At 41.7% G+C, this 27469-nt stretch overlaps 1 protein-coding gene across 1 annotated transcript; it reads right to left on the bottom strand.

The window, feature by feature from the left end:
* Positions 1-2640: 2640 nt before the first annotated feature.
* On the bottom strand, positions 2641-27301 carry LOC135097408 (GTP-binding protein 10-like). Its single transcript, XM_063999253.1, has 13 exons — positions 27293-27301; positions 26022-26026; positions 25549-25723; positions 24745-25080; positions 24620-24692; positions 24241-24332; positions 23750-23876; positions 21749-21987; positions 20211-20334; positions 17497-17705; positions 16656-16753; positions 6378-6532; positions 2641-3478 (listed from the first exon to the last, which is right to left on the bottom strand). Exons 1-11 carry the CDS (start codon positions 27299-27301, stop codon positions 16745-16747), a joined length of 1398 nt encoding a protein of 465 aa, XP_063855323.1. The 3' UTR covers positions 2641-3478; positions 6378-6532; positions 16656-16744.
* Positions 27302-27469: the final 168 nt, after the last annotated feature.

The raw sequence follows: 27469 nt of genomic DNA, 5'->3' as shown, positions 1-27469 counted from the left end.
CACACTGCACAAAAACATTGCCTAAGGTTAATTTCAAATTCACCTTGGTGCCTGAGTCTCTAATGGGAAGAGGATGGATCCCTCCTCCTACCCCAACATAAGGGACATTTGCAAAGGCTTACTCAAGTTTGTCAGCACAAGAGCCTGACACCACCGCCTCTTGTTTGCCCCTCACCACACCATGACGGCCCATCCCCTCCCCTGCCCCCTGTGCCTGAGACATTCAGCTGAGCAGATCAGGTGCAGACAAGCCACAGACAGAGTCCTACAGGCTCGTGTCCCATTTTCTATTTACATATGCTCTCCACTCAATCTAATCAGTGTTCCGTGTCAGTGGTCTCTCATTCATGCTGTGCCAATTGTTTGCACAATTGTGGAGAATATTATATGAATTTAGTTCATGCAAACATCTTGACTGGCTAATCTTGTAGCCAGCTTATCCCACATTAAGCATGTAGGGGTTGGCATCATATTAGTATGTGCAGCTAATCACACTAAAGGCAGTGTCACACAGGGCAAATTTCCCCCAGTATGCTGCCCATTTTTGCTGCCAGCTGGGCAAACTGAGCTGTCAGGAAGAATGGCATATGGCTGTGATACCAGACTTGCTGGGAGTATTTGAAATTAAATGACCACTGTACTACAAGCTGTACATGTTAAATAAAAATATATTGTGGTACTTTGAGTAAAACTGTCAACTATAAAACTTATAAAAATGAAGTATATGTGCCAGTGTGTGCTTGTGAAATTACTTACAGTGCTTATTTGACAACTGCAGCTGGGGAGATAAACAATGTGTTGTGAAGGAGACCCGCACTAAGTTTTGCTGGAGTGTGAAAGCTCGACACATTAATTGAGCTATAGTGGATCTAGGCACCATGTTGGCTGTAGGACCTACTTGCGCTGTTGCCACCTCAACCCTGGGGCCCAGAGTGACTGACCATGGCCAGCAGGGTGCAGCCACGGCTTGTAGAGGCAGTGCTGCACAGCCTATATGAGCTGCCAAATAGAGCAAAAGATTTATTACAAGATGTCAACATAACAGCCCAGTCCCTGTGTGATGCCAAACTTGCTGTGTTGCTGGTCTCACCAGCAAAACAGGCAGCATGCTTGCAGAAATTTGCCTTGTGTGATGCTGCCTTAAGTCCTCAGCCAGGCACTGCCTACAGTGGGACTTCCCAACACCCTACTGCTGGCTTGTTCACAGAGGAGATAGCAGGCACTTTTGAGGTGGTATTTATACCAGACAGAGTCCAGACTCCAGACTCAATGAAGTAGAATGGCTGCAGACTTGACCCTGATGGTAGGATTTCATATGATTTCACATGAGGCAGGTAGTCACAAGAATTATACACAATGTCAAGGAAAATGAGATAAAGTGTAAATAGAGGAGCAATGTAAAATAGAAGTGGTTTGAAATGTTGAAGAGATGATACATCTTTCTAAACATGTGGTTTTTTTTCCCTTCATTGTTGCACATCACCATCCTCCATTTTCCCTGCTCATGTAATCATATATTCTTTGTCCTCTTGGTTAATTTCTTGTGTGCTAATCTCTGGTCTCTTCCTGAATAATCAGCACAAGGCCATGTTTTATCACTAAGTCTCGCTGGTCTTCCCTCCCACTCACCTGTATTACTTTTTGTGCAGGTGAAGCAGTGAACTCTTGTTTGAAATCTGAGAGGTTTTGTGATTATGAATGTAGAATAGATATGTACGTTACCCTTTCCTTTTAACACTTTTCACTTTCATTACTTCTCCATTGCCAAGCTGATATTTATTTAGGAACAAGAAATGAACAAAAGATTTGAAGAATTAATAAATGGATACCTGCTCCCTTTACATCTTATTTTTCCCAGTTAGAATGATTTCAGTTGGCCTTAAGGCATTGCTTGTAGGGTTACATAGATGTCTTGGCTGCCTCTCTTGGAGAATGTCAGACTGATGCATAAGTAGATGGAATTTCAGTGGATGCACTAAACACTGTAGTAATGATTCAATGTTTATTTCAGAAATCAAGGAGTAGTGACGCAGTCCCAAGAAGCCACTTGACCTGCAGCGGTAGCAGCAGCAGCAGCAGCAGTCATCACCACACTAACCAACACATTCTATAGAAAAGTCTTGTTATTCATGCAGAGGTTTATTTTACATTTACTTCTTAAATCCATATTATTAACATCAGTCAGTATTTTCTTTACAAATTGTGGCAGCCTTATTCATCATTCATCCTTAATTTATGCCAGAAAGTTTGGGTGAGAATAAAAACTACATATTACAACAGTATCCAACAAAGTAGTTGTTGCCTTGCCATCTTAAGATTTAGTGTAAGTTTAAAGATTTACCTGTGTTAATGTTTGGTCTAATCCTTCACGGTATCTCCTTGCCTTGGTGTGCTGAGGCTGCAAGGGGATGTAACTTGATAATTATGCAGACATACAGTATAAAAATTTCAGACTAAAGTGAGGGTTGCAACTTTTTTAAGGTTCTGGATTACTGGAGGCTTTGGCAACAATTACTTTGTTGGATGCCATTCCTGTGCACGTTATGAACCATCACGTCTTATCTTGGAGATGAAGGTTTAGTATATAATCGTGAATTGGAAAAATACTTTTCTTGGAGGTTTTTAGTATATAATCGTAAATTGGATAAATACTTTACTTTTAAAAAATCTTACAGTAAGTCCACATAAAAGTTAGCATACATTTATATGAAAATGTTACAAACATTTATATGAAAATGAGAGAAAAGATACTCAGTGATGTTATATATAGTGCATGACTTGTAGTGGGGATAACACTTGTATTGTCACTCTGGAAAGTCACTAACACCAAAAGCAATCAAGGAAATGCCAACATATATTCCATTTTTCTTTCTTTTTAGTAGATGGTTGCCTTGTGATGAAGGAACTTGCTCAAAAATATTTCCTAAAAATCTAAATGTTCACAAGTGAATGGTGAGTACGTTGTGAGAGAAAGATATGAACAGACAGGCAGGCAGGCATTTAAATGTAAATTAAATGTCAGTAATCTTTGGTTACTGCTCAAAGAATTAATGGCGTGGAAGCTTGTGTGAAGTCCCTGATGAAAGATAAATATACCAGCCACTGGATTCACAAAACTCAACAGGATGACACCCCCCCCCCCCCACCCATTGTAGTATTTGCTGGACTGGTAATTCCTTCTTCCATACTCATCACTCTCCTCAGACCTGTACTTCCTCTTCTCGCTATCCCTTCTGCTGTCATCATGATCTCTGTGGTCACTGACAAACCTCCCTTGCCTGTGGTCAGAATATTCCCACCTGTGATCCCTGTAATTCCCACGATCCCTATAATTCCCATGACCTCTGTACTCCCCTTGATCCCTGCAGCCTCCTTCCTTCCTGTAGTCTTGATGCCTAAAGTTGCCTCTGCACTGTCTGTTGCGGTCAAATCTGTCAGCAGGGAGTATTGGCGGCTTAGGCAGGCTCTTCTTGCAGTGCTGGAACATATCAAATACTGGTCATTTCATAGACAAGGAGCTGCTATAGAGTAGAGAGGAGGGATTCAGGGGATTCTGAACTTTGTTGGGATCTATGTACAGTAGAAACCTCAGTTCACAAACCAAAACAAGTTTTCCCATTTAAATTAATTAAAATACAATTAATCTATTCCAACCTCAGAAACTGCATTATTATTATTTTTTTTTTTTTTTTTCTTTGACAAGAATGAAGTTACAGTAACCACAGAAAGGTGTAAGTTTCTTGGACATCAGGCTATATCATGTCACTGATATGAAGGTCAGGTGCCTTCCCAGCTGTTTGACCTGGGAGCCCTTACCTTACTCCATCTCTAAATCACATGCCTTCATAAATTAATTAAGTCTGCCACTTCCTATTTCAACTTTCAGAATGGTTGGAAAGAGTTGTTTGAGAGGAAAAGACAAAATCTTGCCTTGCACCAGGCATGGGTTGGCTGGAAGGAAATATTTGAGCATAAAAGTCTATGTAAAATGGGGATTGTTGCACTACTCATGACAGCACATGCTTTCCAAATTCCACCTTGTGTCTGTGATCCAGGAATTCTTGACAACCTCACGTCTTATAAACCTGTCTAACAGATGCACTCTTTCTTTGGGTATCCAGACAATGGGACATGAGGTGAAATGTAATTGGACAACAGAGCACATACTGTTATGCAGAAAAATCCCTCCTTTACAGTCTTGCTCCAATATTTCCTTCCAGCCAGTGCATGTTTGGTGCAAGGCGAGATGGTGTCTTTTCTCTCTAATTATTATCATCTTTATAACCATCCTGAAAGTAAAGTAAAAAGAGGCAGGCTAAATAAGAAGGCATGCAATTTACTAGAGGTGGAATGGGGTAAAGGAGATCCAGGTCTAGCTCCTCTCCAACAGCTGGGAAGGCACCTGACTTGGGTGACTTGCCAGTGTGTGATAATCACAATGTTCACGGCAGGCATGCCAAAACACAACAGTGTGTGTGTGCTTGCCAGCTGAGGGGGTCTGCAGGGTGTTTGTGCATTCACACACAGAAACACTGTTCAAGAACCATGGCAAAAATTCTTAAAAAATATTCATGAAGTGATTTGTTCATAAATAGTAATGTTCACGAACCGAGGTTCCACTGTGTGTAGTTTAAGGTGTAGTTGTGTGGTGCACTTCAAAGAAATTAAATTGGAGGAAGAATGTTAGGGCTATGCTTTCAGTGACAGTTAGTGACTGGAAATATTTATATTTAAGAAGGATAATGATGAGCATACTTGAGTGATGCAAGCAGATGAAGAATTGTCACCACCAGTGTCAGGGAAGCAGTAAAAATATTGCCTGTGAATGATGAGAGGAAAAGGTAGAGTGATGTCTGACCAACACCTAATGGAGGGAGGGAATTTTTGCGAGTAGATTTAAGATGAATGAGAGCAGGAAAAGCTGACAGAAGTGCTGAACAAGTAAGGTGAAAGGTGATAGAGTAATAGGAGAAGAGAATCACAGGGAGGTGGAAGGATAGAGTAAAAGAAGTCCAGCCAGCACATCTTGACATGATTGGTGAGTTGCATGTGGCCAACTAGCATGTTAGTTATTTTTACCACTGTATTCACCACAGAGAAGCTGCATGCCAAAAATACCTACTAAATGGCAATACTCAAGTTCTTCCCACTTGCTTTGATTGACAATATGGGTCGGTTTTAATTACTTTTCTTGAGAAATATATGCCTTTTTATGAAGTATCACTTACCTCATCCCATCTGCAGCATTTTGTGATGCATGCATATACAAGTGCACAAATTTCTCGTGATGTCAAAGACTTACACAGTGAGTGACTGTATGGTACAAATCAGGACTGCATACAAGAAAATGTGCCACCAAACTGGAGTAAACTGAGTTACAGTACATCACCTGGCTTCTAGGTTTGAGGCTTCTGGAGAGCATGATATGCTCCGCCACTCACACTGACATCCAGAAGAATCATGGGGTTCTGTTCCTTCAGCTGTCTTGCTCCAATAATGATGGGATTTTCCTCTAACTGCCACTATGTGTCAGCCAAAGTCCCACCACTTAACCTTAGGACGACATACTCCACACAGTGTTTGTGGCAGGAAATATCACACTTTCCACAACCCTCAAACTTCTGTTCTAATGTGATCTCTGGGGGAGTGGGGGTGCTTACAGATGGAATGAATCAACAAAGTGTGTGTGTGTGTATACACATGCTTTATCTTGGCTATTTTTCTTTGTTGAGACTGCCTGTGAACTGTGCAAATTTTCTCTGCCTGGAGGAAAGATAAAATAAGCTACACATCAAACAGTGTGAACTGATTTGCATGGGTAATATACAATAGCAGCAAACACCCATATTGATCTGGTGGTGGATTACAACCAGTTTTCTTTTTAAAAACTCTTACAGTTCACTTGCTGCTGCTCCCACTGGCCACTGATTGTGTCTAGGTTAGGCAGTCATGCCTGCTGACTCACCAGTGGAGACGTGATGCAAGTCAGTGACATGATATGAAACACAGGCATATGAATGAGTTGTGTAAATAACTGGTCTATTTCTTTAAACTATTTTTTTTTCTAAAAGTTAATACTTTGATATCATACATTATGTTTTCATACCAATATTTTCAAAAGATAGGGGAAGGAGGTGGAGAGCATGCAGAGAGCACAACTTGCAGATCAGCTTGGCTTCAGCAACTATACTCCTTTGTGACTGAATATCCATCCCAGTGATGTGAAGTAATTTTCATTACTCTAGGCTGATATCTTAACAAAAGAGGCAGATGAAACAAAGCATCCACACTTGAGCATGCACACACATCAAGCTGATGTCTCAATAAAAAAAGGAAAGCTGAAACAAAGCACCACACATGTGTAACAACAGACATACCTCTGTAAACTGGTTATCCTCCTCAGTATAGTGAGAGGTTGCTTCCTCCTCCAGCTCAGCCAGAAGCTCGAGGTCGAGAGGCACCATGTCCTACCCGTCTTGTGCCATTGTGCTAAAACTGCTGGTGCTTGGGAAGGCCAATGAGGAGTCTGAAACTGAGTGTTTTCATTTAATACAGATAGAGGGGAGTCTGGTGAAAGTTGGTAGTACAGTGGAATGTGAACCAACTGGTATTAAAAAAAAGAATACTGCACTGGTGGCTGACAGAGAAGCAAGACATACAGCTGTTACAAGTTAGGTGTTTTGAATATTATACTGCTTCAGAAGATAAGCAGAAGTAGAATGAAACTGCATGAAAGAAGTATGAAGAGAAAAGGGAGAAATATAGAATGCTTTTAATGAATGCAGAGCTGGTTATACAAGGAAGTCTACTGCCTCCTCACAGGAGGAGGCAGTAGACACCTGCCGAAACGATAATTACTCCCAGTGACGTCTAAAGCACTGTTCAGGGGGTGCTGTGAACTTATTAAACCCAGCTGTGACCTCACAACATTTCCCTTTGTGTCTCACAACACAAGGGGGCAGTCACAGCCTGCCCTCTAAAGACAACTCTCTTCCTCCACACAAATCTACAAGCACCTAATAACACACACACCCTTCACTCAAAATTTTTTAAATCATGGCGACTCCTACACCAGCCTCGGAGTCCCCATCTGGGGAGGGGACCATAAATGTCCCCAGGTTGGACTGTCTTTTTGTCGACGACCCTAAGTGTCTTGACAGCCCCCTCAACTTTTTCTTCATTAACTTCTGCAACATTCGCAGTCTAAGATCTAATTTTCAATCTGTAGAACACCACCTCTCCTCTTCTAAACTTCATCTTTTTTTCCTCACCGAAACTCAGGTGTCTGAGGCAACTGACAGTAGCCCCTTTTCTGTTCCCTCCTACTTTCTCTATCCTCATTTTCGATCCAAAGCTGGATGCTGCGTTTATGTGCGCAATGACTTAACCTGCTCTCGTGCCCACGCTCTTGAATCTTCCGAGTTTTCCACCATCTGGCTACGACTACAGAGTCACTCTCATACTAAATTTATCTGTGCTGTATACCTCTCACCTAACTCCTCTGACTATAAGAAATTCTTTGACTACTTAACTTCCAAAGTGGAGCACATTCTGACCCTCTTCCCTTTTGCAGAGATCTCCATTCTTGGAGACTTCAATGTTCACCACTAGCTTTGGCTTTCCTCTCCCTTCACTGACCATCCTGGTGAACTAGCCTACAACTTTGCTATCCTCCACGACCTAAAGCAATTGGTGCAACACCCTACTCGTATTCCTGACCGTCTTGGAGATACGCCCAACATTCTTGACCTTTTCCTGACCTCTAATCCTTCTGCTTATGCTGTCACCCTTTCTTCTCCGTTGGGCTCCTCCGATCACAATCTCATATCTTTATCTTGTCCTATCACTCCAATCCCTCCTCAGGATCCCCCTAAGCGAAGGTGCCTCTGGTGTTTTGCCTCTGCTAGTTGGGGGGACCTGAGGAGGTATTTTGCTGATTTTCCTTGGAATGACTACTGCTTCCGTGTCAGAGACCCGTCTTTGTGTGCTGAGCGTATAACAGAGGTGATAGTGTCTGGCATGGAGGTGTACATTCCTCACTCTTTTTCTCGTCCTAAACCTTCTAAACCTTGGTTTAACACAGCTTGTTCTCGTGCTATACATGATAGAGAGGTGGCCCACAAAAGGTACTTAAGCCTTCCATCACCAGAATCTCATGCACTTTATATTTCTGCCCGGAACCATGTCAAGTCTGTTCTCTAACTAGCCAAAAACTCCTTCATTAACAGAAAATGTCAAACCTTTCAAGATCTAACTCCCCTCGTGATTTCTGGCATCTAGCCAGAAATCTCCAATAACTTTGCTTCTTCTTCTCTCCCTCTTCTATTTCAACCAGATGGCACCACTGCTATCACATCTATTCCTAAAGCTGAACTCTTTGCTCAAACCTTTGCTAAAAACACTACCTTGGACGATTCTGGGCTTGTTCCTCCCTCTCCTCCACCCTCTGACTACTTCATGCCACCTATTAAAATTCTTCGCAATGATGTTTTCCATGCCCTCGCTGGCCTAAACCCTCAGACGGCTTATGGACCTGATGGGGTCCCTCCTATTGTTCTCCGAAACTGTGCCTCCGTGCTTGCACCTTGCCTAGTCAAACTCTTTCAGCTCTGTCTGTCACCATCTACCTTTCCTTCTTGCTGGAAGTTTGCCTACATTCAACCTGTTCCTAAAAAGGGTGACCGTTCTAATCCCTCAAACTACTGTCCTATTGCTTTAATTTCCGGCCTATCTAAAGTTTTTGAATCTATCCTCAACAGGAAGATTCTTAAACATCTATCACTTCACAACCTTCTATCTGATCGCCAGTATGGGTTCTGTCAAGGCCGCTCTACTGGTAATCTTCTGGCTTTCCTTACTGAGTCTTGGTCATCCTCTTTTAGAGATTTTGGTGAAACTTTTGCTGTTGCCTTGGACATATCAAAAGCTTTTGATAGAGTCTGGCACAAAGCTTTGATTTCCAAACTATCCTCCTACGGTTTCTATCCTTCTCTCTGTAACTTCATCTCAAGTTTCCTTTCTGACCGTTCTATTGCTGCTGTGGTAGACGGTCACTGTTCTTCTCCTAAATCTATTAACAGTGGTGTTCCTCAGGGTTCTGTCCTGTCACCCACTCTCTTCTTATTATTCATTAATGATCTAAACCAAACTTCTTGTCCTATCCACTCCTACGCTGGTGATACCACCCTGCACTTTTCCACGTCTTTTCATAGACGTCCAACCCTTCAGGAGGTAAACATTTCACGCAGGGAAGCCACAGAACGCCTGACTTCTGATCTTTCTAAAATTTCTGATTGGGGCAGAGCAAACTTGGTATTGTTCAATGCCTCAAAAACTCAATTCCTCCATCTATCAACTCGACACATCCTTCCAAGACAACTATCCCCTCTTCTTCAATGACACTCAATTGTCCCCCTCTTCTACACTGAACATCCTCAGTCTGTCCTTTACTTATAATCTGAACTGGAAACTTCACATCTCATCTCTAGCTAAAACAGCTTCTATGAAGTTAGGTGTTCTGAGACGTCTCCGCCAGTTTTTCTCACCCCCCCAGCTGCTAACTCTGTACAAGGGCCTTATCCGTCCATGTATGGAGTATGCTTCACATGTCTGGCGGGGTTCCACTGAAACTGCTCTTCTAGACAGGGTGGAATCAAAAGCTTTTCATCTCATCAACTCCTCTCCTCTAACTGACTGTCTTCAGCCTCTCTCTCATCGCCGCAATGTTGCATATCTAGCTGTCTTCTACCGCTATTTTCATGCTAACTGCTCTTCTGATCTTGCTAACTGCATGCCTCCCCTCCTTCCGCAGCCTCGCTGCACAAGACTTTCTTCTTTCTCTCACCCCTATTCTGTCCACCTCTCTAACGCAAGAGTTAACCAGTATTCTCAATCATTCATCCCTTTCTCTGGTAAACTCTGGAACTCCCTGCCTGCTTCTGTATTTCCATCTTCCTATGACTTGAATTCCTTCAAGAGGGAGGTTTCAAGACACTTATCCATCAATTTTTGACCACTGCTTTGACCCTTTTATGGGACTGGCATTTCAGTGGGCATTTTTTTATTAGATTTTTGTTGCCCTTGGCCAGTGCCCTTCCTACATAAAAAAAAAAAAAAAAAAAAACAGCACTGTGTGGGGCTGCAGCATGTAATGTGAGAGCAGGTGAGAGAAGGAAATGAACTGTAATAGAGGTGGTGTCTGCAAAACACATGTGGAAATAATACATCTGACCTGGATCAAGTGAGGAATGGGAAGGCAACAATGAAAAGCTGGAAGAGGCAACCAATGCTACAAATTTTACTTCGGCAAATCACTTGTCTGCTAGATGGTGCCGTTCACATGAGATACACTACACTTTGCCACACAGTCAGTTACTACGCAGACATCACACAAGACGGACGTCGGTCCTGCCTCCTGTTCTGTTGTTACGACTTCTGTTATCGAGGAGTGATAGGAATATTAGTTTTCTTGTTTGGATTGTGTATTATGGTTTCCATTACCTGTTATAAGGATGGAATATTGTCTTGAGTTATCCGTTACCTGATTATAGGGCGGAGTATTGCCTATGGATATCCGTTACCTGATAAGGGCGGAGTGTTGCCTACTTGAATCCGTTACCTGATTTAAGGGCGGATTATGGACTATAAATATCTGTTACCTTGTATAAGGGCGGATTATTGGTTATATGATATCCGTTACTTGGTATAAGGCGGATTATTGGCAAATATTTTATGCTATATATATATATATATATAACAATATTTGGGCACTCGTGAGCCGACATAGGTGCGAGATGGTTCCATCTTGTTACCCATTATTGACTTCCCAGATTATTATAAGGAAGGAGTTTTTGATTTAAAGTTACCCTGTGTGTGAGGTTAAGGCACCCGTGGGGTTATAAAAGGAACTGCTGTTAAAAGGGGTGGCATATTGTTAACATTAGCCGCCATGTCTAGGACGCCTTCTGATGCTTGCCCCAGTCCTGAGAGATTCAGAACTACCAGCTTGCCACGCACCTCAGCTAAGGTAAAGGGACTACACAAGGGGAGTAAACATGAAGAAAGATCCAGATCTAAGAGCCGTTCTACTCGTCATGAGAGGTTAAGTTACTCTCGGTCACCTTCCCCTTCTCCAAAATACGCTGGTGAAGACAGCAATGCGCCTTCTTTGGGCATGATTATGGATGCTTTAATTTAGTTGAGGAAAGACATGGACAAGCTTAAGAAGGAAAATGGGGCTGTGAAGTCAAAAGCAGTTCATAACAATGCTCCCCTGTAGGTGTCAAATAATACTTTGATGCCCGATTCTCAGGAATCACAGGCAGGATTTTCTGGATTTAGAACTCCACTGAGGGAGGACAGTGATGAGGAAGAGGAAATCCAGAGGGATGTTCCTCATGATAGTATATTGTTACAAGGTGCTAAGAATTATGAACCCATGGAAACTGTCTCAAAAGAACTTGACAAGGAAATTGCTGCAATGGTGAACCACCTGTTTATTAATGGCATGAGGCAGGAAGATTACAAAGCCATTGTAGAGGATGAGGTGACATTTAGACCAAATAACTGCCATGCATTAACTCAAATGGATTGCAACCCACAGGTCCTGGACGCACTGCCTGCAGAGGCAAAGAAGGCAGACTTCCGCTTAAGGGAAGTGGGAAAAAAGATATTACCAAGGCAGCTACTATTGTTGTAAAATCGCTTACTGTGCTAGACAAGGTGGCACATGATGAAGAGCACCAAATTATTGCAAATGAGGTGGCCATGCTCAATGGTGCATTAGCATTATTGGGTAATGCCCACTACAGAAATAACTTGAACAGGCGACATATCATAAAGAGGGACATTAATCCCAAATATTCTCATTTGTGTGCTGACAAGGCTCCCCATGACGGGTCTATTGTTTGGGGATGACCTGTCACAAGCCAACAGAAATATTGAGGAGGCAGAAAGGCTGAAAACTAAATTCACTTTTAAGAAGCCTACATCTTGGACTGCAAGCAGTGGCAGATTTGGTGGAGGTAAACAATGTAACTTTTTTGCCAAGGCCTCCTCCTGTGGATTCCCATCCAGATATCAGCCATATGGTTTTCGCAGGATGCCCTCCAGTGGTGAACACAGGCGCTCCTACCCTGCTCAAGCTTGGACAACAAAAAACGTGAGAGGCTGGGGTCAACATATCCCCCGGCATTAACCCAGGTGAAAGAACAATTTGAGGCTGGGCAACTTCACAAGTTTATCAATAAATGGCGTGTGATTACAAGTGACCTGTTCATTTTGGATATGGTGGAACATTGTCATCTGAATATAGATGAAGCTAATATCGGATATTTATTTAGAGAGGATATACAGTATGTCTTTAGTGAGGAAGATAAACTGATTATGCATTAGGAGGTTAAAAAATTGTTAGAGATAAAGGCCATCATAGAGACACATGGACAGGATCAACAAATACTTTCACCAGTTTTTCTGAGGAAGAATAAGACGGGGGATTATAGGATGGTGTTAAATCTTGAAAACTGAACAGGCATGTAGAATATAATCATTTTAAAATAGAAAATTTTGAACAAGTATTACAGTTGCTTAGTCAAGGAGATTATATGGCTTCTATAGACCTTAAGAAAGCCTATTATTCAGTAAAAATTGCAGAGGAACAACAAAAATATCTGTGTTTTAGATGGTTGGATAAGATTTACCAGTTCACGTCTACCTAACGGGTTTTCGGATGGTCCTCGTCTATTTACAAAACTTCTGAAGCCAGTTTTCTCTACACTTAGGCATAAAAGCCACAACATCACTAGTTATATTGATGATACGCTTCTGTATAGTAGCTCTTTGCCGAGATGTTTTGATTGCATGAATGACAACATTCAGTTGTTGCAGAGTGTAGGTTTCTGCATAAATGTGGAGAAATCTGTTTTAAGTCCCACTACGCGTATTGAGTATTTAGGTAATGTGATAGATTTGGTGGCCATGACAGTTACCTTGCCGGCGGGTAGGAGGGATGAGATTATACAGCATTACTCTCTTTTAGTCAATAGACAAAGAAAAAATTAGAATTGTGGCAAGAGTGATTGGCCTGCTGGTGGCAGCAATCCCAGCTGTAGAGATGGGGAAGATGCACTATAGGAGGATGGAAAGAGCAAAGATCAAGGCTTTGGAAGAGGCATGTGGAGACTTTAATAGATGGATGAACATTACAGAGGAGATTAGAACAGATTTAAACTGGTGGATTAAGGAATTGGAGAGTCAAAACAGGAAAATATTCAGAAATGCACCAGATACTGAGTTGTTCACAGATGCTTAAAATCTAGGATGGGCAGGTTGCCAAAATAGCATCACTACCAATGGCAGATGGTCCCCTGAAGAGGTGCGTTCGCACATTAATGCGTGAATTATTGGCTATGTTATTCTCATTGAGATCTTTTACACATCTCCTTAGAGGTTTACACATTATGTGATAACACCACAGCGATTAATTACGTGAATGAGATGGGAGGTGTTAAGTCAATAGTTTGTGATGACATTTTTTTATAGGAACATCTGGGAATGGTGTCTTAGTAATGGGGTATGGCTGACAGCTTCCCACATACCAGGCAAATGTAATGTCATGGCCGACGAGGCATCACGTTACTTTAATGACGGACATGAGTGGCAGCTGAATGAGATGATATTTAAGGAATTGTGTTCTATATTTGGGAATCCTTGTATAGACCTATTTGCTTCATGTTTGAACAAACAAATGACTCCATTCTGTGCATGGACACCAGATCCAGAGGCTGCATATATTGATGCAGTTACAATTCCGTGGGCTAAATTTAAATTGGTTTACCTCTTTCCTCCCTTCTCTCTGATCTCTAGATGTCTGCAGAAGTTAAGGGAGGAAAGGACCAGAGGATGGATCATAGTGCCACTTTGGCCATCACAACCGTGGATGGGGATGCTCCTTCGGATGCTAGTAGACGACCCTCGGGTCATACAGAGAAGGAAAAATGTGCTAATGCATCCGTCAACTGCTGAGGAACACCCAATAATGAAACACACAAATTTGATGGCTTGTCAGTTGTCCGGAAACAACTTGGAGAACGTGGCATATCTAAAGAAGGTACGGAAATCATTATGGCCTCTTGGAAACCAGCAACAGGTAGACAATACAACACTCACATCAAGAGGTGGACACTCTTTTGTAGTAGAGGGAACATTAATGCCATTGCACCATCTATAGCAGATATATTAAACTTTCTGTCTCGTAACTTTCAAAGGAATGTGGGTTATGAAAGCATTAACATGGCGAGAGGGACTCTATCTGCAATAGGAATTATGGTGGAAGGCTGCAGAGCGGGGCAATCACCCACTTGTCAACAGATTTCTGCGGGGAGTCTTCAACTTACGCCCTTCTACACCCAGGTATGCAACGACCTGGGATGTGAAACTTGTATTACAAAAGATAAGACTCGTGGAACCACTACACAGCCTAACACTGAAAGACTTATCGCTAAAAATGGTGATGCTGATGGCAATGACACAAGCAGCCAGGATCCAAACTTTGCACTTATTGTTGGTGAATATGGCATTTGGAGAAGAATCTGTTTCAGTTTTGTTAGGAGGTAACATCAAGCAATGCAGGCCAAAATTTAATGTTCGTACTATTGTATTTAAAGCTTATCCTCAGGATTACAGATTGTGTGTAGTTAAGGCTATGAAAGAATATATAGAAAGAACTGAGAGGCTAAGGAAAGAATCTGGAAATGCAGATGGGAGACTACTCATAAGTTATATAAAACTCCATAGGGGTGTTTCTAAGGACATGGTGGCAAGGTGGCTTAAGACCATGTTATGTAAGTGTGGGATTGATACCAAGAGGTACACAGCAGGTAGTATTAGACCTGTGTCAGTGTCTAAGGCCAAGGCACTGGATGTGCCTATTGCCACCATCATGGCAAAAGCTGGTTGGACGCAGGAAGCCACATTTGCTAAATATTATAATAAGGATATACAAGGGGAAATAGACCCTTTTTCAAGAAGCAGTGCCAGGCTCAGTATAATGTAAGGTTTGAAATGTTATCAGCAGTAAAAATCATGTTCTATTTTCATAAATGACAATGGGGTTTTTGTAATAGGAACTTTTATTTACACCTTTTTACAAAATGTGAAATTTGACAGAACCCTTTACATACAACACCCACATGACTTTAAAATCTCATGTGAACGGCACCATCTAGCAGACAAGTGATTTGCCGAAGTAAAATTACAGAAGTACATGAGGCTTACCGTAGGTTAGTTGAAATGTGCTTCTGATTTTGCGAGGCACATCACGTCTGCTAGATGGTAGAGTTCACATGCCCTCCACTCCCTCCCTTTGTTAATTGATGATTCTTGGTTTACACAACAAAAATTCAAGGACTGGAAGGGTTGGGAGATAATATTTCATGTGGGTAGTTGTATCTTTAAAGACTGACTGTGTGGCAAAGTGTAGTGTATCTCATGTGAACTCTACCATCTAGCAGACGTGATGTGCCTCGCAAAATCCGAAGCACATTTCAACTAACCTACGGTAAGTCTCATGTACTTCTGTAATTATATGTAAAGCTGCACACTGTAAAAGTAGACTGAATCTTGTTGCCTCTAGTGTTTAGCTTCAGCCTGCTTCAATAGGGAGACTGCCTGCCTCTGTGTTTAGGACACTGCACTGTTCAAAAAGACATAAGCACAAAACTGTTATTTGTTAATGATGATTTATCAATATAAATAAAAGATATATACATTTTAATATTTCCAGTCTATTACTTTACTTAATTTTACTTAGAGAGAGAGAGAGAGAGAGAGAGAGAGAGAGAGAGAGAGAGAGAGAGAGAGAGAGAGAGAGAGAGAGAGAGAGAGAGAGAGAGAGAGAGAGAGAGAGAGAGAGAGAGAGAGAGAGAGAGAGAGAGAGAGAGAGAGAGAGAGAGAGAGAGAGTCTTCGAATTATAAAGTTGGCAGCAAAAACAATGACAAAATTTTCAAGTGTCAATCAACATCCGCATGCCATCCAATCACTGTATCACTTAGCCTTGCTCTCAGGTGATTAAAAAATGATCACGAGGAAAACAATAATAATAATTTAGTATTACTCCTTAAGAAAACTGTAGAAACAAACCTATCACTCATGTAAACTCACTAATGTGGTTCTTCCATGGACCACATGCCCCTCCTTTTTTTATTTTTTTTTTGTTTATTTGTTTTCATGATTTATCTAAAGGATAATAGCTAGATATTATTAGTTTCTTTATTCATATATATATATATATATATATATATATATATATATATATATATATATATATATATATATATATATATATATATATATATATATATTTTAAATTAGCTTAGGGCAAAGCTGACCAAAAAGGTGATTACAAATATTTTTAGTGCAAAATTTTAGGTGATGGCAAGATTTAAGGGTGCACCATTAAAAGAAGGAAGGAGGCAGCAGGCACAGCTTCTACATCAGCTATGCATACACCAACTGCAGTTACTTGGACACACTGCAAACTGAATGCAAACTGAACACAACTCCAACAAGATAGAAGCAAACATTCTGACCACTACAACATCATACTTCAAAGGTAAATATTAGCTAATAAATTCTGTTCCAACTTTTGCATACTTACATTTCTCAGTGACCAGTTTCTCTAGAATGAGTCCATAGAAACCCTCCAAGGAAGCTTTGAAGTGGGTTGTGCTGGCTTTGCTTTCTGGTTCAAATATCCTGGAAAAGAAAAAAAAAGCAGTCAGGTGGATCTGGTCTCTGGTTCAAGGAAAATCAGTTCATATCAACTAACTTTGGTTTCTGGTTCAAATATCATCTAATGGAAAATAAGCTATCAGCTAACTTTGGTATCTGACTCAAATATCATGTAAAGGAAAAAAGTATCAGTCTTGCACCACTGAGAAACACTGACTGATAGAAGAAGTGTTCAGAAAACTTTACACCCACAATGACAACTGGAGCAAGGTTCTTCAAAGTAAGGGAGCCTCCCTGCACTATGCACAATAACTGAGCATGTATAACACCAATATAAGTATGGTTGGGTGGCCATTTTTGCTGTGATATCAAAGCACAGAGCACACCACCTCCTCGGTTTGGGTAACCCAAATCACCCGAGTCACCCAAGTCATGCAAAGAGAGCGTCCAGTTGAGAACTGGGTGACCCGGGTAACCCAAGTCACTTAACTTAACGCACCCCTGGTCTCTGACATGGAAGCTGTGGCCATTCCAGGGAAAATCAGCAAAATACCTCATCAGGTCCCCCAACTAGCAGAGACAAAATGCCAGAGGCACCTCTGCTTAGGAGGATCCTGAGGAGGGATTGGAGCAATAGAACAAGATGCAGATATGAGACTGTGATTGGAGGAGCCCAATGGAGAAGAGAGGATGACAACATAAGCAGAAGGATTAGAGGTCAGGAAGAAACACATAACTAACAAAACACATGTTTGAGTGCAGCTCACCTCTCCCACTCCTGAGCAGCCTGACCTCCTGACAGTCACCAAGTCAAAAGCAAGGTCAGCAGGGTTCCTGAGGGTCTGGACCATGAGGTGGGGGTGTCCCAGGATGGTCACCAGCTGGGATGCCTCAGACAGTGGAATGGAGATGTTTACAAAGTTATCCCATGAGTTCTCTGTGAGTTTGGCACCACAGGAGCAACACAACACATAGTCTGTGAGGAACACCAGTTGTTAACACCACCCAGGAACACCACCACTCACCAGTCAAAAATCATGGTCAGTACTCATTATCCTAAGAGACATTCTATTTTACCAGTCAAATACATAAAGTCACCCATGATGCACCTTCAATCACCAGTCACCAGTCACACTCCTCAGGCACCACTCATCAATCAAGATCCTCATCATTACTCACTATCCTAAATGACATCCTAAGTCACCAGTCTACTCTGAAATTCTTAGTCACCAGTCTCCAGTCAATAGTTAATAGTCTGACATTCTTAGTCACCATTTTGACATTCCCAGACGTCAGTCATCAGTCCAGTGATTATTACTATGACTGTCACTTGAGACCCTCTTATGAACAGAATGCATGCATCAAAATGTCTTCATGTGAAACGTCACTTAGTGCAGAAAGGCATTAAAAACATTTTCAATTTACAGGAAAGATTCACATGTAAGAGCAGGAATCAAAGATGAACATGAACACGCTTTACAAAATACTGGAATGGTAGCAATGTTCCCTTCCACAGTAGGTTGACCAGGTAATGAATGTGTTACACAGGCTGTGATATCATTCCATACATACAGGAAATTCTTTACAAAAGAGAGGACTTTACTTTGGAGAATGCTTCACTAAATATAATGAGCTCATTACTCTCACTTCAAAAGCCAGTGAGGCTTATTTCGTGAAAAGACAAAGGCAAAAATTCTTTCATCTATTTAATTTACTTAAACTAAGATAGAAAATATATTCTGTCCTTTTTCAGTAACAATAAGAAACGGTAGTCTTTAGTAATTCCTAGTGAAGGAGAGTCACTGCACTACTACTGGGACGACTCAACCACAAGAGGCGTCATGATTCCAGTTTTCATTTTCAATATTATGTTTCATTTTCAATGTTATCTTTGACTTGAATTATTGCTGACACATTTTTGTTTCCAGAAGGTTTAATACTCCGTTTTCCTGTTGATATGAAAAAAAAAAAAACTGTTTGGGGAAAGTTTAATTAATATGGTGATAGAAAATATCTTAAATATATTTGAGGAAGTGTCAAGAACATTATGAGAGCACCAGTCAGCAGCCACATTAGAAGGGAAAGAGGCTCAGGGTGTGACTTCCAGATCACCTCGGCCTGCACTGACTGTAAATATAGCAGGATTTAAATCCCTACAAGACATTTAACCCTGTAAGACAACTATACTCTATTCAAGAAATTTATAAATACATTCCCTCCTACTAGGTGGTGGCATGTCAGGCTCTGGACTCATCTCTACTGGCTGATGACTTCCTGGACCATGGTGGAAGGTTTACCCTGAATTTGGTGACTTTCAGGCACTGTCTTCCACAGCCTCCCACAGCCCAAACACCTCAATAATTCCCTTATTAATTCTTACACCTCCATAATTTCTTCTTGATATCTTTTCCCTAGTCTCTATAGAGTCATTGTTCTTGCCAGCTCTCCTCCAAGCATAGTCATATATATTTTCCTTTGACAATTGTTTCTGTCTCAAGTCCTTCCTTACACAGTCTATCCATATAAGGTTTAGTTTTCCTCTTGCTCTCCTGCCTTGCACCTCTATCTCCATCACACTTCTCCTGACATATGACTCTTTCCTTCTCTTCACATGGCTAAAACACTGCAGCCTTTTTTTCCTGTGTCCTTTGAAATATCTCCACTAGTTTTACATTTTCTTCATATCCAAGCTCCAAATTAATGACCCATGTATCTATCTGTCCATCTGTCCATATACCAGGTTGGCAATCCCACACAGGGTGGCCCAGACAAAGCACCATCCGCTCATACACACATCATTCACACTCTTAGTCTTATCAGCCCCTAATGGAGAGGCTATTCACCTAATATAGTATAAAATAACTATAACAATCTCAGTGCCACATAATCAGTTGGCTTGGTGCTTCAAACACAGAATATTAAACCAACAGGAATGAAGGAGTAAATGAGATGAAAAGATAATGATAAAAGATGTCTCTACTCTCTTCCTCCCTCAGGTCTTTACTTAGGGAATATAACAAGGATGACATGAGCAAAATCCTTAGGTTCAGTGATCAGGATAGGACAAGAAATAGTGGGTTCAAGCTTGATAAAGCTAGCTTTAAATGAGATACAAAGGAAAAAGTTTTCAAATATAGTGGTTGATGAATAGAACAGACTCAGTAATCTGGTTGTTAGTGCTGAGTCGTTAGGAAGCTTTAAAAGAAAACTAAACAAACTTGTGGAAGGGGATGATGGGTGGAAATAGGCAGGCATGTTTCATACAGGCATTGTCATGTTAAGGACTGATAGCTGCCTGCAGCTTCCCCTATTTTCTTATGGCTGTTAATGTCCTGTCAATATGGAGCTTTTAAAAGAAAACCAGATAAATTCAGGTATGGGGATGATAGTAGAAATCAGAAGGCATTTCTAACAGGAAATGCCAACTGTGGGTTGATAGATCCTTGCAGCTTCCCTTGTATTCTTGTTCCCATGTACTCACCCTCCATCCTCTTAATGTTGTGAAGGAGTTCCTGCAGGCGAGACTCAGCATTGGGAGAGTCCATCTTATTCACCATAAGGAGTGCTGGCTTACTCAGCAGGTCAGGTGAATACAGCTCCAACTCCTGTGTGTACAGGTGTGGAGGAGTAAGTACAAAGGAATATAAATGAAGGAAAAAGAGCAGCAGATTTCTTGGCCCTTATGAGACTTTGTGGTAAGATGCAAAGGAACAGGAAAAAAAGAGCAGTGGATTTCATGGGCCTCATGACGATGCCTGCGATAAGGTACAAATTAACTCAAGAGGTAAAAGAGTAGATCTGTTGGCCTTTTTTTTCTTTTGCGGGAGAGGGATGTTTGTCATAAACTACACTAATTAAAGTAAAGATGAAGACTGTGTGTGTGTGTGTGTGTGTGTGTGTGTGTGTGTGTGTGTGTGTGTGTGTGTGTGTGTGTGTGTGTGTGTGTGTGTGTGTGTGTGAAGTGTGTGAGTGAGTGAAGGGTAAGTGCATGACAGGCTGTCCCTGTGATGTCATGCCTTGGGGCAGTGGTTTCCAACCTTTTTGAATTCTTGCCCCCCCTTCATTAAATGACAAGTTCCCTGCACCCCCTCCACTCTGGTTTAAATCCTGCTATTTACTGTCATAGTCGGCACAAGTCAGAGATAAAAAATTATACAATACATAATTATGTATGTATACCAATTATGTATTCCATCAGAATCAATAATGTTGACATATAATCATCTACTAAGTAATTTTTCTACTTTATGAAGTGCTTACGCCCCCCCCTGGCAGCCCTTCGTGCCCCCTTAGGGGGCCGCGCCCCACAAGTTGGAAACCACTGCCTTGGGGCATCATGCAAACTCTGAGACACTGGTCTGGAGACAGGATGAGGCAGGATGAATCAACCAGGAGAGGGTTTCACAGGAGATCACGTCTTTGTCAGGACTCACAGAAACATGAGTCTGACATGTTACCACTCAGGCCAAGGTGGTCATCATGACCCGAGTGGATTTTGGTTGACCGACTGTCCTGTCACTGCCACAAAGACTCGGCTTCCAACATGACTCAAACTTGGGATCACAAATTCACATCCATGTGTTTACCAGCAGGGTGTGTCTGACATCCCCAAGGAAGCCACAAGCCAGACACTCATTGTAGGCTAGATGTCAACACTGTACAGAGTTTCCCCAAGTCATGATAGAGTTCTGTTCCAACATCATGTCATAAATTGATAAAAACAGAATCAAAACTAAAACGTTTTGTCCACATACAACCATAAATGCACAGAATCAGTATTAAGAGCACTAGCAAATAACTCTCCTATTAGTTAAAATGAGACAGGGACTGCCACGTGTAAGCCTGGTCGCTTCTTGCAGCTTCCCTTATTTCTTATGTTCTTATGTTCTTATGAGAGTAAAGCTGCCAATCAACACAACACAACAGCAAGTCAAAACTGTAAACACACAGACATCACATTCACCCAAAGTTCCTCAGCCCCACACACCCCTGCAGGGCACTGGGCACCCACACACTCACCCTGTTGACCAGCATGACATTCTCGGTGGGTGAGCGGTATGGCTGTTTGGGTGACAGCCGGAAGCCGTTGATGTCCACCACAAAGAGGAGGAAGTGTGTCCGCTCCACGTGGCGCAGGAAGCGGTGCCCCATCCCCACGTTGGCCCAGGCACCCTCAATGAGTCCTGGCAGGTCAGCGATGGTCAGCCGCCGCATGTCACTGTACTCCACCACACCCAGGGTCGGCTGCAGCGTCGTGACTGGTGGAGGGAACAAAGTATAACGTTAGAAATTTAAATGATGAGTTATTTCAAGAGAGCAGCATAAAATTAGGCTTATAATGTGCTGTTTTGTTTCTCTTCAGTTGATTTTGCATTTTGTGTTTGTCTGATATGTTGTATCTGTACTATTTTAATAATAATAATAATAATAATAATAATAATAATAATAATAATAATAATAATAATAATAACAATAATAATAATCTATTTATCTATCTATCTATTGTTACAAGTTCCTAGTTAACCAAAGTTGGAGTCAGGTCATGAGCTTGGGATGAATTGTGGCTGGCCAATGGAAATGTACATGCCAGGCCCAGGTGGACTTAACCTAAGCCCAGGTCGGGGGTAAAGCTGACAGATATTCTTGGTCGGCTGTAGTGAGCTGTGTTATGCCTCTGCTTGGGACTGGTGGGTTTGCTTGTAGCTGCTACACTCTATGCAATGGATAAGTACATGTACCTTCAGTTTTCATGATACTTGTCTTGGTTTATTCAGTGAGAGCAGTTATGTTATTTAATGCTGTTTTGTGGTGGTGGTTTTGGTGAAGTGCTTTGTGGTTTGTCAGTGATTATCAACCATTGTGCGTTTATGGAGTATGTTATTATTTCCTGTTGGATGGAGGAGTGTATTGGTGACAAGTGGAATAACAAGTGACTGTTGCTAGTCTAGTAGTGAATCATGAGAGTACTTAATCTGTTTGTCAAACTGCTGTGATGTAACATCTGCTGGCCTGTCTATCCCTTCATTTTTCAATAGGCAGCTTTGTTTGCTATAAATTGTTCAATATATTAAGATAAAGTTTACAAGCACTTGATTTCCTTTTACCCCTGACCTGAGTTATGCAATGGATGATGTTCTTGTCTTAAAGTGAACATAACAACCTTGAGTCAGGTTATCCAAACTTGCTTATTCACTTGGCCAACTGCCTCCATCTCATAATATTATCTATGCTGATAAGGAGAAATAATGTGTAATAATAATAATAATAATAATAATAATGATAACAACAATAATAATCTATCTAAATAAAATAAAATTCATAAAATAAAATAAAATGTACTACTACTACTACTACTACTACTACTAATAATAATAATAATAATAATGATAATAATAATAATAACAATAATAATACAGATTTCATTGAATTATTTTTTATATGCTTCTCCTCTAATTAATTCCTGTATTCAGTTTTATTACATGCATGTCATGTTTATGAAGCAATCACTTGTACCTAAAAAAGTACTTTCTACATAACTTTCATGAGCCCAAGACAGATTAGCAAAGTAGAGGCATGAAAAATATTCATAGTTGTCTAGTCTTGGGAATGGTTCTCTGTTTCCTTGGGCAGGCTGTGGCTCAGAGGCAGGAGATGAAAATGATGAATTGTATGAACTATGGGAATACTTCTAGCCTGAAGTGTGGTGACTGACAGACAAACATATTTATGGACAAAGAGAGAGAGAGAGAGAGAGAGAGAGAGAGAGAGAGAGAGAGAGAGAGAGAGAGAGAGAGAGAGAGAGAGAGAGAGAGAGAGAGAGAGAGAGAGAGAGAGAGAGAGAGAGAGAGAGAGAGAGAGAGAGAGAGAGAGAGAGAGAGAGAGAGAGAGTACATATAGTGAGAAGACATGAAACAGTATAAAGCAAAGGCAATGAGCAGTACAGTCAAAAAATCAAGCAAACATGAGGCAGAGTGAAGTGGAGATCATGTGAACAAGGAGAGAGAGGTGCAGAACACTCACAGGGGTAGCTGGCCACCTTGGGTCTGGCCCTGGAGATGGCCCACAGCAGTGTGGACTTGCCAGCATTAGGGAAGCCCACCAGACCCACATCGGCCAACAGCTTCAGTTCCAGCTTCACAATGTGTCCCTGTGGATGCGGGAACATAGGAACATGAGAACATATCATCAAAAGGGATAGTGCAAGAAGCCAGCAGGTTTGTACATAGTTTTTCTCACCCCAACAGCTGCTAACTTTGCACAGATGCCTTATCTGTCCATGCACAGAGTACATTTTGCATGTATGAGAGGTTTCCATTTCAAGACACTTGTTCTCCAATTATTGATGATCCTTTTTGACCTCTCTTTAGGGACTGGCATTCTAGTGAGCCTTTTTTTTCCTTTTTAACCTTTTGTTGCTGTTGGCCAGTGACCCACTTACATAAAAACAAATAAATCAATAAATAAATAAACCAAGGAACTGCCAGTGTTCCTGATGCCCTACCAGTACCCACCTGTCCCTTCTGCCCATTGTACTGGTTGCTGGGGTTGCTGCTCTGCCCACCTCGAGCCACCAACACCTTGTCCCCTGCACATTTTATCTCACCTGAAAAAAAAATAAATAAATAAAGGAAGAAAAGATAAAAATCACATCTTAACTTAGGGAAATATTTCTACTGATTGCAGCTTAACTATCCTACACACACACACATACACACTAACAACTGATTACTGAGTCCATTCCATTCATCCACCAGTCTATTTCAGAACCAATTCCTTCCTATCAATAAAAAAAAGTTTTCCTAACTAGAGATCAAAGAGAAAATAAAGACAGGGTGAAAAAGGAAAAGGGTGAGAGTGCCATCAGGAAAAAGGTGAGAGTGGCATCCTCACCCAGCAATTTCTGGTGCTGCTCGAGCCAGACGATGGTGCCTGTAGGGACAGGAATGGTCAGCTCAGCGCCAGCCTCCCCTCAGATGCGATACTTGCGACTGTCCATGCCAGCTGCCCCAACCCACCGCTGGTCTGGCCGAGCCTTGCGCAGCTTCAGCAGACTGTGGCCTGTGGGGGAAAGAGACAGACAGAGAGAGCAGGGTAAGAGGGATGTGGTCTGTGAGAAGGAGAGCAGGGTGAGAAGTGGTCTGTGAGAGGGAGAGCAGGGTGAGAAGTGGTCTGTGAGGGAAAGCAGGGTGAGAAGTGGTCTGTGAGAGGGTGACCAGAATGAGAAGTGGTCTATGAGAGGGAGAGCAGGGTGAGAAGTGGTCTGTGAGAGGGAGAGCAGGGTGAGAAGTGGTCTGTGAGGGAAAGCAGGGTGAGAAGTGGTCTATGAGAGGATGAGCAGAATGAGAAGTGATCTATGAGAGGGAGAGCAGGGTGAGAAGTGGTCTGAGAGGGAGAGCAGGGTGAGAAGTGGTCTGTGAGAGGGAGAGCAGGGTGAGAAGTGGTCTGTGAGAGGGAGAGCAGGGTGAGAAGTGGTCTGTGAGAGGGAGAGCAGGGTGAGAAGTGGTTTGTGAGAGACAGCAGGGTGAGAAGTGGTCTGTGAGAGGGAGAGCAGGGTGAGAAGTGGTCTGTGAGAGGGAGAGCAAGGTGAGAAGTGGTCTGTGGGAGGGAGAGCAGGGTGAGAAGTGGTCTGTGAGAGGGAGAGCAGGGTGAGAAGTGGTCTGTGAGAGAGAGCAGGGTGAGAAGTGGTCTGTGAGAGGGAGAGCAGGGTGAGAAGGAAGTTTGCAAGCCTCATTCCCTGTCATAACAGTGTTTAAATGCCATGCCTCACTTCCTGTCATAACAAATATAGTCTCTCTATGTCACTTCCCATCACAACAGACACAGTGTCTCCGTGCCTCACCTTCCTTCCCCTCCACATACACGTCACCCCCTGTGCCACCCACTCCCCTGAGGCACAGCAGACCCATGCCCCCCGCTCCACCCCGCACGTGCAGCCGCAAAACATCCACAAACTTGCTGCGTACACTCTTCATCTTATCCCAGTGCTCATACCACCTGGATGGGAAAACTGCTTTAGGAAATTGCTATAGGTACATTCCTATATTTTCTGGAGCAGAGTAAGTAAAATATATTGTTATGGGTATCTTTCTACCTTCTCTGGAGTAAAAAAAAAAGAAAAAAAAAGTAAAATCTATCTATTTATCTATATACAGCAGCAGCAGCAGCAGCAATAATAATCTATCTATCTTTCTGTATACCAGACTGGTAATCACATATGTAGTGGCCCATACAAAGCAACACACACACACACACACACACACACACACACACACACACACACACACACACACACATGGACTGCAAGAGAAGAAAACCCAGTTAAATCTGAGAGATGGAAAGGAAGGAATTGGTAAGGAAAATTATTACAATGGTCCAAGATGAGGAACAGGGACTGGAACGAGAAGTGGAAGAGGCACATAGAATTGGAAAATATAGTGAGGGAGGTAAAAGACCATTAAAAGTGAGAATGAGATCCCAAGTTGCAATACAGCAGATCCTAGTGAGAACTGGGAAGCTGGCTGAAAGTTCGGAATACAGGAATATTTGGGTAAAAAGAGATATGAACTTGGAAGAAAGGGAAAAAGAGCAAATGAAGCTGAGGAAAAAATGACAGAAGGACAGATACCGAGAAGAGGAAATTTTATTGGAAGATACTAGATATGACACTGAGGAAATGGTATACTTGGGAAAGGGAACAAGTACTGAAAGAACCACAGCAGCAGACGGAGAAATTACAAGTGGTGGGGGAAGCAGTACATTAAGAGTAATTTATACAAACATAGATGGGTTACTCTCAGGTGTACTGGAAGTGAGAGATTACCTAAAGGAAAGTAGACCAGATGTGTTGTGCCTAACAAAGACAAAGTTAAAAGAGGAAGTCCACTTAAGCTTTAAGGAAGAGAGATATAATTATTGGAGGAGAGATAGAAAGGGAAAAGGAGGAGGAGGAGTACTGATAATACTTCGAGATGATATATATGTGGAAGAAGTGCAACGTGGAGATGGTATGGTGGAGGTGATAGGTATAACAATCAGGACTAGTGGAAGAGAGAGGAGGAGGATCATATTAACGTACATGCCACAACACAAGGAAATGCAAAAGGAAGTGTTGAAGTGCCTAGACAACATGATAAGGAAGGACAGTAAAATACTACTAGTGGGAGACTTTAACCGCAAAAATGTAAGCTGGGAGGAGATGGAAGTTAATGGAAATGCTGGACAGTGGAGTGAAGAAACACTACAGTTAGCTATGTTGAATACAATGGACCGATGGGTGGAGGAATTTACAAGATACAGAGAGGAAGAGGAACCATCGATGCTAGACCTGGTGTTCACAAAAAAAAAAAAAAAAAAAAAAAAAAAAAAAAAAAAAAAAAAAAAAAAAAGAGCCCTGTCCAAACATTAAATGCTTAACCCCAATGGGAAAAAGTGACCATGTGGTGTTAGAAGTGGTATTGCAAGACTGGGAGGTTCTAGCGTGTAAGGAGGATTATAAAAATGGGAGATTAAATCACGCAAAGACAAATTTTGCAGAGTTAAGAAAATTCTTTGGAAGAGACTTACGGAAGGCATGAGAGTGCAAGAGAAATATGAAACATTCCTGAAGAAGTACAATGAGGGTGTGCAGAAGTATGTACCTATATAAAAAGTAAGGAGGAACAAACATATTTGGTATAATGCCAGATGTGCACAAGCTAAGAAGAGAAAGGATATAGCTTGGAAAAACTGAAGAAGCAAAAA

Source organism: Scylla paramamosain, unplaced genomic scaffold (genome assembly GCF_035594125.1).
Source record: "Scylla paramamosain isolate STU-SP2022 unplaced genomic scaffold, ASM3559412v1 Contig19, whole genome shotgun sequence".
NCBI classification, from domain to species: Eukaryota; Metazoa; Arthropoda; class Malacostraca; order Decapoda; family Portunidae; genus Scylla; species Scylla paramamosain.
Note: the sequence above shows the minus strand (reverse complement) of the source record. Positions and strands in the feature narration are given on the sequence as shown.